At 45.5% G+C, this 13,201-nt stretch overlaps 1 protein-coding gene across 2 annotated transcripts; it reads right to left on the bottom strand.

Annotated features, from left to right (window-relative positions):
* Nucleotides 1–607: 607 nt before the first annotated feature.
* si:dkey-24p1.6 (protein sel-1 homolog 3) lies at nucleotides 608–12,859 on the bottom strand. Of its 2 annotated transcripts, none has more exons than XM_064302446.1 (23): nucleotides 12,371–12,859; nucleotides 11,549–12,053; nucleotides 11,304–11,430; nucleotides 10,626–10,747; nucleotides 10,110–10,225; nucleotides 9,949–10,010; nucleotides 9,440–9,572; nucleotides 8,917–9,055; nucleotides 8,476–8,619; nucleotides 7,703–7,908; nucleotides 6,736–6,915; nucleotides 6,099–6,218; nucleotides 5,673–5,813; nucleotides 5,410–5,472; nucleotides 4,924–5,097; nucleotides 4,468–4,595; nucleotides 4,208–4,291; nucleotides 3,816–3,906; nucleotides 3,444–3,531; nucleotides 2,643–2,752; nucleotides 2,227–2,354; nucleotides 1,798–1,900; nucleotides 608–1,517 (listed from the first exon to the last, which is right to left on the bottom strand). In XM_064302446.1, exons 1-23 carry the CDS (start codon nucleotides 12,449–12,451, stop codon nucleotides 1,440–1,442), a joined length of 3,123 nt encoding a protein of 1,040 aa, XP_064158516.1. In that variant the 5' UTR covers nucleotides 12,452–12,859; the 3' UTR covers nucleotides 608–1,439. The 2 variants fall into 2 exon arrangements, with proteins under 2 accessions (XP_064158516.1, XP_064158517.1); XM_064302447.1 differs by having other exon boundaries at nucleotides 8,917–9,052.
* Nucleotides 12,860–13,201: the final 342 nt, after the last annotated feature.

Genomic DNA, 13,201 nt, shown 5'->3' with positions numbered 1-13,201 from the left:
ATGAATAACAATATAATAACAGTAATAATAATCATCATAATCACAATCATAATAATGAATTGCATTTGTGTTTCACATTTAATCTCATTTTTTCAAAGCATGACTTCAAAGCTTGCCTCAGCCATGACCAACGTGTAGAACCCTTCTGGGTGATACACGGCAACAATTATGCCTGTTGAGCAACCTTTCATGATGACACCTTGCAGTGTCATCGTGTCATTTCAGAAGAGTGGAGGTTTCCCCCGAAAGGCAAGATGGCTGCTCTCCCTCCTGTTCCCCGCAGGCTGCCAGCTGAGCAGCACAGTCACACTTTGTTTGTGACTGTAAGCACAGAGCATTACAGATTCAGGAGCAGCGCTCCAAGCAGAAAGACAGCCTCAGCTACTCGCACTCGCACAGGGGCGACATAGCTCAGGAGGTAAGAGCAGTTGTCTGGCAGTCGGAGGGTTGCCGGTTTGAACCCCGCCCTGGGCGTGTGTCGAAGTGTCCCTGAGCAAGACACCTAACCCCTAACTGCTCTAGCGAATGAGAGGCATCAATTGTAAAGTGCTTTGGATAAAAGCGCTATATAAATGCAGTCCATTTACCACTCAACACCGCACAGCAACACACTTCCATCGGTTTATTCTTCATCAAGCAGCAATGTTATCACGGAATTGAACAGAAAAAACCAAGTTGTCAAAAAGATTTGACTCCAAATAATGCAAGAAATAGTGTTGTAGAAGAAAAAAAAAGATAACTATTCAACCAGGAAAAAACCTGCATATAATAAAGGGTTTTACTCACTCTCCTGCTCTGTGCAAATGTGCCTGAAGCTTTTTTCTTCATTGAATAGCAATACTAACCTGCCCTTCTGTTTTATTAACAAGCAAAAAAAAACAGGCATCTGACCTATAACCCATGCAAAGATTGCTCGCTTATCACTTTTATTTGAAAACTGTAAATACAGACTTTGAACTTATGAGAAGGTCTTACAGCCCCAGGCAATGGTGTTTTTTATTTCTTCATTAAAAATTTATAAAGAAATAAAGCAGCCATACATTTAACATTACACTACAGTCCTGTACCACAACAGTGCTTATAGCACTAATCATCGTTCAAAGGCACACACACAAACCAGTGACATTAGATCAATGTATTGGAATAAGTGATTTGGCTAATGGCGGATGTGCATGTTAAACAACCCGTGATTAGTAGGCTACTGCCCGGTAATCAGCTGACTGCTGTCGGCTAATTAGCACAAAAGCTACCAAGTCAAAACAGCTCACTGAAAACGAGCATGATTCGGGACAGAGCCAGAGACCAATGAGAGAGAGAGATACACCATTGGTGCCACCCCCCTCTCTGACTCTGAAGAGGCCTCAGAGAGTCCCATTGGAGGAATCCCTCCCCCTTTTTTCTGATTGGTCATTTCCGGAGGGGCTCACAAACCCTTAGAATTAGGACAAGGTGCCCCGGAGCCTGCCCCAGCCGACCATCAGGAGAGTGACAGCTGCTATGACGACAGCGCTAGAGACCTGAAAGATGAACAGCAACACCCATCTAATCAGATATGAAAACGTCGCACGGCACATACATTTCACAATTTTTCAGAGATTAGGTCACCTGTCCTGCATAGCACCCATCTTACATTACATCTTTAAAGTGCTTTATGTTTTTTCATGCTTATCTGGTTACAATTGGTGTCTTAACCTGCTAATCTTCTTTAGCAAAGCCCCCTCCCCACTTTTAATTTCGTAAATTGTGCAACACAAAAGTAACGATTGATTGGTTGATCACTTCATCGATGGATCTGACCTTCAGGGCATTGGCGTGGTACTTCCAGACGGACTGCAGCTGTGTGTAGAACAGAGCCAGGCAGCAGGGGAAGTACGCCTCACTGCTCTCGTGATCTCTGCACCTGGGGAACACGCACACGCACACAATCAATCAACAGCACTGAGAGTGGTGATGAATGCACTTGCCTGCAAGTCTAGCATGGTAAGTGCAGCTGGCAGCGATAAAGCATGGTGAGTATACTTGTCTGTTGTCGAGAGTGCTAAGTGTACTTGCTTGTTGTACAGCGCAGTAAGTGTACTTGCCTGTTGTAGAGTGTGGTAAGTATACTTACCTGTTGTCGAGCGTGGTATGTGTACTTGCCTGTTGTGTTGTGTGGTAAGTGTACTTGCCTGTTGTATTGTGTGGTAAGTGTACTTGCCTCTGGTATACTGTGGTAAATGTCCTTACCTGCTGTAGAGTGTTGTCAGGATTGTGAGGTTGTCTGCTCCGTGGAGTTCCCTCAGATCTAGTTTGGTCAGCACAGACTCTGGTAGCACATGTCCTTCCTGGACCAACAAACCGAGGCTATACCAGCCCTGGGACAGCGAAACAGGCATAAAAACATTATTCTTTAGAGATCTGTTGCCTGAATAATTTGCCAAAGTCTTTGGACATTTCATAGAGAACAGTTTTCAGCCACAATCATTTAAAATGTGAATGCTTCACTCTCTGAATTTTCTCTGAATTCCTGTAAGCTTTCTTTACTAAAGGAACCCCCCCCCTCCCCCATCCCCCCTACACAATGATATTGCGTGAACAGGCAAACCAACAATCCAGCATTGAAAAAGGCCTTTGTGCTGGCGCAGTCTTGGCTCAAGTCATACCTGTGGGTCGTTCTTCAGCACAGCCTGTTTGTACAGCTCTGCCACTGAGCTCACATCCCTCCTGCTGCGGCCAGCGCTGCCATACATCAGATCTCCCATTCTTATGAGGGCTGCAGGGACCAGGAGAGCACACACACATACCGCCACCCTCAGAACAGACAACCGAGAAAACACGCCCAAACCTCCACAATACATCCATCCATTATCTATGCCCGCTTATCCTGGGCAGGGTCGCGGGGGGTGCTGGAGCCTATCCCAGCGTGCATTGGGTGAGAAGCAGGAATATACCCCGGACAGGCCACAAATCTATCGCAGGGCACACACAGCATTCACTCACACACTCATACCTATGGGCAATTTAGAGTTCCCAATTAGCCTACCTGCATGTCCTTGGACTGTGGGAGGAAACCAGAGGAAACCCACGCGGACATGGGGAGAACATACAAACTCCACACAGAAAGGCCCCGGCCGAATTTGAACATACAACTTTCTTGCTGTAACTGACCGTCACCCACTGCACGACTACCTCCACAATGAAATTACTCAGTATAGACTGTACAGTATCACTTGAGATCATCGGTTTTCGGTGCTGTTTTGCCATTATGAAGATCTGATCTGCAAGATATGCAATTTATAAAGACACTCCCAGATGGATATCGGGGAAACATCACTCACTCAAACATGCCTGTAAAAAAGCCCAGTCTAGTATAAAAAAGGACAGTGTCATCTAATCCTAGGTGAAATGACATCATCAAAAACAGCTGAAACTACAGCAACGTTGGAATTCTTCTAATTACTCACCATAAGGGGGCGTGTCCTGGCTTTGAGTGGAAAGGTTGTAATATCTCCACATGCATTCTGTGACAAAGACCGGATCCAGCAGGCTTCCCTGTGAAGATACCAAGCAACAGCTCCTGCTCAAGTATCCTATTTCCCGAATATGCAGTCGGCTTTCACATACTTTCATGTATCTCTATTATCACCAATACCTCATTAAAACATGTTCCCATGTTTTTTTTTCCTTTTTCATATATGCATATATATATATATGAAAGAGAGAGAAAGACAGAATGTGTGTGTGTGTGTGTGCGTGAGAGAGAGAGAGAGAGAGACAGACATAAAGACAGACAGAGAGAGACAGAACTGACTCCTGGCACATGGAATATAACTCACCGGGTTGTGTTCACACAGGTACGCCACATTGAACTGGGCAGCTGCAAACCCGGCCTCGGCTGCCATCAGGTAATAGACCAGAGCCATTAACCTGCAGCCACAGACGGGAGAAGGCGGTTTGCTCACACCCCATTCACAGCCCCCGATAATTACCCAAAGTGTTTCCCTCAGCGAGGGCCTTTGGAAATTCACAGCCTTTAATGTGATGTGTGGCAGCGAAAAAAAAAAGTGTTAACCTCTGCAGTATGCATCGTGTGAACTCTCTCAGAGCTATTCTACAGCCGCACTGTGTGTGGGATACTGTATGTGACCCGGACTGCGTGTGCTTAACAGCCTGGATGCTTGCATAGGTGTGCGACTTTATTAGGAGGAAACACAAATGTTTCTGTTACCAGTCCCGTTGGAAATAGGCATCCACGGCTTTCCTTAAGACCGTTCCCAGGTACCCATTCTGCTCAGCTGCCCACTTCGCCCACCTGAGGTCAAAGGTCATATATTTTACGGCAAATGCAAACCAAATCAAAAGATTATTTCATCAACCTTTTTTTCTTTTTAAATCCATATTGCAATGACATGCATTGAAAACACTTTAACTGAATATTTTTATCCTGAGACAATTCATTACAACACATCCTATTGGTTTACATCTTACAGCACTGCATCCAATGGTAGCCTCTTGACGAGACCAGGAATCCCACTGCTCCAAACCTCAGCCAACCGGATCGCTCCAACAATATGGCCTCTGTTTGCTGATTTCAGGTAATAGGTATATGCCATGTACTGTTGGGAGCAATGAAACATATTTCAGACATACAGTATATTTAACAGGTTGAATAAGCACTCAGAAAAAACATGGTTAGTCAATGTTTAGTCAATTTCATAATCACACTCCACATAGTTATACATGTAATTTCACTGACAAAAATTATGTTTAGAAGCCTATCTTGAGAACTTACCAGTCTATTCTGTGATATTACAGCTATTTGCAGTTACCGCAGGAAAGGTTAGAGGGGATAGCTTTGGAGGATGGATCTTTTAAAAGGCAGTGAGTTAATCAGAGAGTTGAATTCAGAACCGTTGACCGTTTGACCGTTGACCGGTCCCTGACCTGGCTGGCGGGTTGCCCGGGATACAGGCCCTGGGAGTGCAGTGTCCCGAGGTTGACCGCGGCTTCGCCGCACCCCAGGGCGTCGGCCCGGTCCCACAGCGCCACCGCCCGCGCGTAGTCGCGCTCGTACTGCTCGAAGTACCAGCCCAGGGCGGTGATCGCCGGCACAAAGTTCTGCAGGCGACAGAAACCGTTACCACGGTTACCTGGACAGGTAGTCTGCTTTATCCTGGAAGCAGTGCGAACAACTCCTGATGGAAACACTCAAACGTGTATAATATGAAAATATAATTTTCATTAAAGTTGATTATAACACATGGAAGTCATTTTCAGAACTATAAAACATGAAGTCTACAGACATGCGAATGGGTGTCACATGAAGTAGATCTACTGTATATAGTAGTACATGGTTCTTGAAGGCCGTGTTAAATATTCCCATCTCACCTGAGCCTGTAGGAAGAGGCCATAATGTAAAATCAGTTTTACCTGGTCTACTGCTTTCTTCAGGTACTTCACTGCCTTGGGGATGTCCTTCTCTACTCCTTGTCCCTAAACCAAACATGTCAATTTATAACAGTGTGGCAGACCTTGTAAATTTCAAATAATTCCACTTACTACATGACTACCCGATCTCTCATTTACTGCAGAAGGAGATTCTCCCCTCCCTTTCCCATTCCCACAGTTAAAGTGTTGAGCCACATAAAGCAAAAGGAACAGGCAAATCGCAGGGCAGCCTCTGGGGTCCTCACCTGTAGCAGGACAATGGCGTAGTTGTACATGGACGTGGGGTCCTCGAGCCTGGTGGCCCCCCTCTCGTAGTGCTTCACGGCGGTTTGAATGTCCGGGGACACCCCCTGCTGCCCCCAAAACAGCATCCGGGCCACCGCTTGCTGCAGAAGAAGCCAAATGTCCCCGGCATCAAAAACTCAAATCATTAAAAATAAAAAAGCAATATCCTATAACATATGTACAATAATATGTATTCATGTACAATAATATTTATTCATGAGTTCAGTATGTTGACCATATGCTGAATTGGCATAAAATCAATTTCATTTAATCCAAATCAGGATATCAATGCAGTTGAACTCCAGGTCTGGCTGTGTGTAATAAGAGTGTGACATAGCCAGTTTGATTCCTAAGAACACATAGAGGCCAAGGCGACCATAACGTACCTCAGCCTCCGCGGCGCCATTCCGTGCCTGCAGTTTGAGCCAGAGGAAGAGGTCTCCGTCCTTGCTGGTCTGCCGCTTCAGCATCTCCTCGTTGTTCAGGTAAATCAGCTCCACAAAGGTCTGCTTCCACGACAGGGCAAGCACACAATCACCTTAATAACATACTGTACATTCACCTGTGCTGTTTCGCCAGCGATTGGAACAGACCTGGATCAAGTACTATATCTGACACACTTCAACCTCATGGTCCCCAGTACATTTCCTGCAGATTACTTGTCATTTTTAAAAGAAACATCAGCTTTCACCAGCATTCAGTACAAAATTACCATTTGATATGACCATCCATTTCAGTTAATCAAATGCTTCTCAGTATCTGCCGGGGTATTTTCATATTTTACTGAAAGAGTTAGAAGTATTCAGAGCTGGCCCAACCAAATAAGCTAAATAAGCTGCTGCTGAGGGGCCTGCAACCACCAGGGGGCCCCCTAATTATTAGAAATGATATACACGGGTCCTCTTTAGGGCTCCCCAAAGGCCAGGTCCGGAACTGGAAGTATTTCACATCAGTATGTGACCCAGGTGTGGTGAGCTTCCACCACACCCTAACCACCACCACCCCACCTCCCCCCGCCCTGACCTGCTCTGGAGAGGGGGTCTGGGTGTCCCTGGCTGTCTGGGAGGCGATGTTGGCGTAGTAGGCGTAAGCGAGAGCGGGGTCCGCAGGCATGCCGCGGTCGCCAAGGCGATGCAGGTGACCGAGACGCAGCAGCGCCAGTCTCCAGTCCTGCTGGGCCGCCAGCAGAGACAGCAGCCGGGCCTGCAGGACAGAGACGCATCACTGAGATCGCCCCCACAGGTACGCTAATGAGCTACACAGGGCTGTTTGAATCCCAGTGCATTTCTCTCTATAGAACATGTGTCAGTGACATTTACTTAAAGTGTAGTCAGCACACACACACGTGCACTCACACTGCCTCACAGACACACACAAACACACACCCACACACACACACAAGTGCACTCACACTGCCTCACAGACACACACAAACACACACACACACGCACACACACACGTGCAATCACACTCCCTCAGACACACACAGACACACACACACACGTGCATGCACACTCCCTCACACACACGCACACACACACGCACGTGCACTCACACTGCCTCACAGACACACACAAACACACACACACACGCACACACACACGTGCAATCACACTCCCTCAGACACACACAGACACACACACACACGTGCATGCACACTCCCTCACACACACGCACACACACACACACACACACACACTCCCTCTCACACACACACATGCGCAGACACACACACACACACACACACACACACTCCCTCTCACACACGCACACAGACACACACACACACGTCATGCACACTCCCTCACACAGACACACACACACACACACTCCCTCTCACACACACACACACACACACGTGCAATCACACTCCCTCACACACACACACACAGACACACTCACACTCTCTCCCTCTCTCTCTCTCACACAGACACACACACACACACACTCACACTCTCTCTCTCTCTCTCACACAGACACACACACACACCTTGTTTGTTCTCCTCCTGACTCCCAGGCCCGTGCTGTAGAGCACAGAGGACAGGTACAGGGCCCGGCCGTCCCCCAGGCAGGCAGACTGCAGTAGGAGAGGCATGACCCTGCTCACCGTCTCCAGCCCGCCTCCCCATGTCAGCCCGCGCAGAGCTGCAGAGTACAGAGCTCCGCCCACCCAGGTCAGCTGACCTCTCCTGCCTCCTGAGAGAGAAAAAAAAACAAACAAAAAAACAGACAGGGTTTCAAAGTAATTAAAGCGCTCTCCTCCACGCACTGAGATCTGAAGAGAAAATACAAACCAGAGATAAGCATGTTTTTGGAGTGCGTCCATTTCCTTCTCTTGATTTGAATTCGTTTTTTTTTTGTATTGGTGATTAGCGATTAGCTGTGGGACCGTGTCAAAACTCCAGACTTGCAAAGTTACCCATCTCCATAATATATTTAATGTACTTTCATTGTACTTTCAATGCATTTTCACAGTATTTAATGGTTTGCCTGCTTGGGTTGGAGGAGAACCACAACAAAAGAACTTTTCGCACGGTTACCGTGTCTGGTGAGGGATGTGCGCTCGTTATCGTGTCTGGTGAGGGACGTGTGCTCACGGTTACCGTGTCTGGTGAGGGACGTTGCTCACGGTTACCGTGTCTGGTGAGGGACGTAGCTCACGGTTACCGTGTCTGGTGAGGGACGTTGCTCACGGTTACCGTGTCTGGTGAGGGACGTAGCTCACGGTTACCGTGTCTGGTGAGGGACGTTGCTCACGGTTACCGTGTCTGGTGACGGACATCCGCGCCAGCCGCGCCGCGTGGCGTCTCCGAGGGATGGCCGGCCCCTCCCAGAGCTCACACTGAGGCGGTGTGGCAGAAAGCGTTGCCCGGGATACCCAATCACTGAACACATCCACACAGCTCCCTGGAAAAAAAAACGCTGACCAATCAGCACTGACACCTCAGAACACAGTTTACTCCATTATGAGTTCAGAACGGCTTCAAAATAACAAAATCTGAGAGTTACTTATACGCACACATACATGAAATGTCTGGACCTCTGCTTCCACCTAGTGGATAACAGAAGCTAGTGGTGATTAAAGTTCGCTCCACCCTATGTTTTGTTAAATCAGACTGGATCTGACCATGGAAGAATAATTATTATAAAATGTTCCGTTTAAAAAAAAAAAATCCAAAATCAGACCATTTGTCTGTCTCTTACTAGCTTGTTCTTGCTCTTGAATTCTTAGCAAATGTCCAGTCAGTTTTGAATCCAGTTCCAGTTTAAACTCCTGACAGGAATGGAACCATACTGTCATATTGACAGCCAGGTCTGCCTGCAGAATGCTGACCTCGTCCTTCTGTAACAAAGCAGGAAGAAAAGTAGAGATGACAGAAACGTATATCAGTCACTCACCAACCAAACTACATGGTCAAACCAAAATGTCAGAAATAGTACTACATTTCTTACATTACATCCCTTCACATTATTAACACCAATCCTTAACTGCCTTGTCATAGTCAAACAGTCGATTCTTTTAAAATGATCAATAATGCTTATCAATTTCACTAATGTTTATAAGGAAACAAGTACTTAAAATAATTATTTGACCCAAATCTGGCAAACACTCACTCTCTTATTGAGTTTTTACTTTGCACTTCACTGTACTTCTGCATCCACTATCAATAGAACAATAAATCTGCTGTTTTGTTTGTGAGGTACACTCAGAAAAGCAGAAACGTACCTCAGTCAATAAAGGCACTCTGTTACGATAGTACACAGTTGGCCCATGAAAGCCCTCGACCCCCCTCACAAACTGGCCACCTCCCAGCACAAAATAGCCGTCCGTATCGTCCAGCAGTACTGGCTCGCTGAACCTGGGGAAGACATTGGAAAGTGATGCCAGTGTTTTCAAGCCAAAACAGTTTACATTAGCAGTGAACATGAGCACGCATGTAGAGTCAAATGCAAAAGTGTTGGGAGAGCGACACAATTTTTGTTGTTTGGGCTCTGTACCCCATCACATTGGATTTGAAATAAAAGGGTGAATATGAGGTTAAATTGCAGTATTAATTTGTCCCATTACTTTTGATACCTTAAAATGGGGGGACTATGTATAAAAAGAGCTATAATTCCCACATGTTTTATTTCAAATTCAATGTGCTGGAGTACAGCGCCAAACCAACACACATTGTGCCACTGTCCTAATACTTTTGCATTTAACCGTATTTCTAAAAGTGACCCGTGACTCACGTGTGATAAGCAGACCAGCCAGAATTCCCCTGGCCCCCAACACAGACCGCACTGACGTTGGCCTGCAGAACGAGACAGAAAGAAAGGAGGACGTGTGATTGGCTCATTCAGCTGTCACTCAGCTGACTGAGAAAGGGCATTGGATGATGCGTGGTACTGACCGCTCGGCCCAGCAGCTCCAGTGTGATGCGACACCACTGCTGAACAGGAAGATGGAAGTGGCTGAGGAAGGCTGTGGACACCCCACTCACCTCATACACCTGCACATGGAGCTGACCTGCACAGGAGACTCCTGTTACACACTGCACTATTATTATTATTATTATTATTATTATACAATTACTGATGAGTATACTGATTAATACTACTACTACTACTACTACTAATAATAATAATAATAATAATAATAATAATAATAATAATACTCAAAAGTGTCAATTATGAATAGTCTCATCTCAAAGGTCTATACATAAGACTATATTCATCATAAAAACAACAAAACTAAAATTGTAGTACTTCACAGATTAATAAACATTTGTTTGGGCGAACCATTCCAAAGCTGTGTCCCATAGCTTGAGAAGCTGCACAGTTTGTTCTCACCAGTTCTACAGAAATGTACAGGAACTACCTGAGGACACACAGGCAGGTTGTAGGGATTCGCCGGGGCACATATCTACCTGAGCTTGTGAGGAACACTGAAGGGGAAGCATAGACATTTTGGGAGTTGATGTGGTGCAGCACTCCACACAGCCGATGCCTACAGGGCTGGGTAAGGAACAGCCATGCTGAGAACACACACCTACAGCAGATACAAACAGACACACGGGAGAGTCCGGTCAGCAACGAACCCACACCATCCTTCACAACATGCTCTTCCTGCAGTTATACCTCGTCAACATGACATGTGGGAGAGAGTCGGTATGAATGTAACACGTCATAAATGTAACATGGTCAATAACTTTTTTGTAGGCTGCTGCTACAGTAGCTACTTTAGGTTTGTATACATGCAATTCAGTCCTCTATCGTGTGTTAAAAAATGGTGCAATTCGACGACTTGCCAGGGAAACATTGTACTTAATACTAGCAAAATAAATTAATTTTACTCATCAACGTGTTTGACTTTTTAAGTTAGTTCACTGTTTAATGTTAAACACCTTTAATGTTAAACAACAGCCACCTAACGTGTCAAAGCTGTTTGAAGTTAAAAAAAATTATAGTTCTAGGCTAAATATTTTCAGGGTAAATGAGCAAAATCCAATAACTGTTACATTTATACCGACTGATTATCTGTAGGGGTGAGTGATATAAATGTAACAGTATTTAGATTTTGCTTACCGGGGAGAGAAGAGTCTTACCAGGGAGAGAAGACGGCTTTCACCCTCAAATGCTCTAGGACCTCGTTGCCATAGCAACTCAGAGTCCTGGTGATGCCAAAGTTCTCCCCAGTGGAAGCATAGAGAACAGACAGGAAGTGGGCGACCTCTGAACAGGAAAAAGATTTTTTGGACTGTAGGGCAAGTACACAGTTTCAAATGGCAAAATCAATTTAGGCTATCATTAAGACCAGAAAAACGGATCAAGGATGCCCGCCTTTGGCTACCTTGTTCGGCGGGGCAGCGAGGAATTGAGTCTTTACGGATCATCCAGAGCATCTCCGTGTCCCAGGACGGGCACAGCTGATGCTGCTTCAGCGGGCGAGAGTAGGGGTTCAGGGGCTGCAGCAGGACCAGGGAACGGGCCGTGGCGACCCCGTACTCATTTGGTGAACCGCTGCCAACGATCCATGCCCGGAGCATGCCGCCAAGCACCCACTCGGAATCCGGGATCTTCCAGTCTGCCCGGTAAACCAGCCAGTCCGGGAGGCGTAAGATCAGGCTCCGCACTCGGGCAGGGCCAGGCTCGCAGCTCCACTGTCTCTCGAAAACCGACTTGGCGGCTTCGGCGTCCGATGACACAAGCGCGTCCAGGTACACCACGGCAGATTCCGAGCAAGAGTACCGGACATGCAGGTGGTGGGCGGATACTGGCTCCGTGGGTGGGTTAAGAAATGTCACCTCGTCAAAGCCATTTTGATAGAGAGACTCACTCCAAGCATAACTCAGTGTCTGATTTCAGAAGAGAAAGACGAGCCGTTGTAAAATATTCAGTCTACATTTAAAAACGTGCTAACGGAATTCTAATTATAGCCTATTTTCCGAAACATAGCCAACACAGTAAACTCGCCAATGTTAATTCAACTCTTAACAGGTAACATTTGGTTCCACTCTCGAATTTGTGACCAAATGTTATCTGTTTAAGAGTTGAATTCACACTGTCAGAGTTGAATTAACACTGGGTAGTTTGCTGTGTAATTTCAACACTGGCTCACATTATACAGATGCGGGCCTCTTAAATTAAACGTTAAATTGTTTAGTCTACTCACCAACACTGTGTGGTAGATAAGCAGAAACATACACCTTTCCAATATCTGATTCTTCATGATGTTAAAAACAAAACGAATCATTAATCATTAATGTCGATTGTTCTCGGCCAACAAATAACCCTGTCCACAGATAGCTGAATATATTTGCGCAGACATGTATTTGGTAACTATAACAATGATTTAGAGAAACAGTTTTAAAAAGCCTAATGTTACACGCTAAAAGCGACTCTGGCAATGTCAGCTCCGAAGACGCGGCAAATATATATTTTGAAATAAAAAACTGCACTAAAACTTAAACGCGCGAGGCTACACATGTACGTTCACATCCTATTTCGTTAGAGGCTAGAGCTCAAGCCGCAGAATAGTCCGAATTTCAAGAGCAGGGTATTGCTCAGGCTAAAACCGGAATGATATCCTGCTTTGCCCAAGCGCTTGAATAAATAAAGAAATGTAGACATAACTCCACCTGTCCACAGCCACGCGCGTGACTGCCGCTCAGATACTGTATATGAACGATTTTGCATAATTCTTAAGTAGCCAATACATTTTCCCTCAAAGTGAAATACAAATTTTTCCAGTTCCATTGCGGCGATGCAGGCTACCTGTAGATTATAAGCCTATATACATACTCCTGCATATTTTATGCACACTCAATTCAGGAATGTCAACATCCCGTTCGAAAGGTTGGTTAAATATGAGGGTGTAGTCTCATAAATCAATAAACAATCAATAAACAAACAAATAAAAATGAATTTCACAAATATTTTAAATCTTCCAATGAACAAAAAAATGTTCACAAGTTTTTGGCACTCACTCATTTCACTCGTGTAA

This window comes from Anguilla rostrata, chromosome 12 (genome assembly GCF_018555375.3).
Source record: "Anguilla rostrata isolate EN2019 chromosome 12, ASM1855537v3, whole genome shotgun sequence".
Lineage (NCBI taxonomy): Eukaryota > Metazoa > Chordata > Actinopteri > Anguilliformes > Anguillidae > Anguilla > Anguilla rostrata.
Note: the sequence above shows the minus strand (reverse complement) of the source record. Positions and strands in the feature narration are given on the sequence as shown.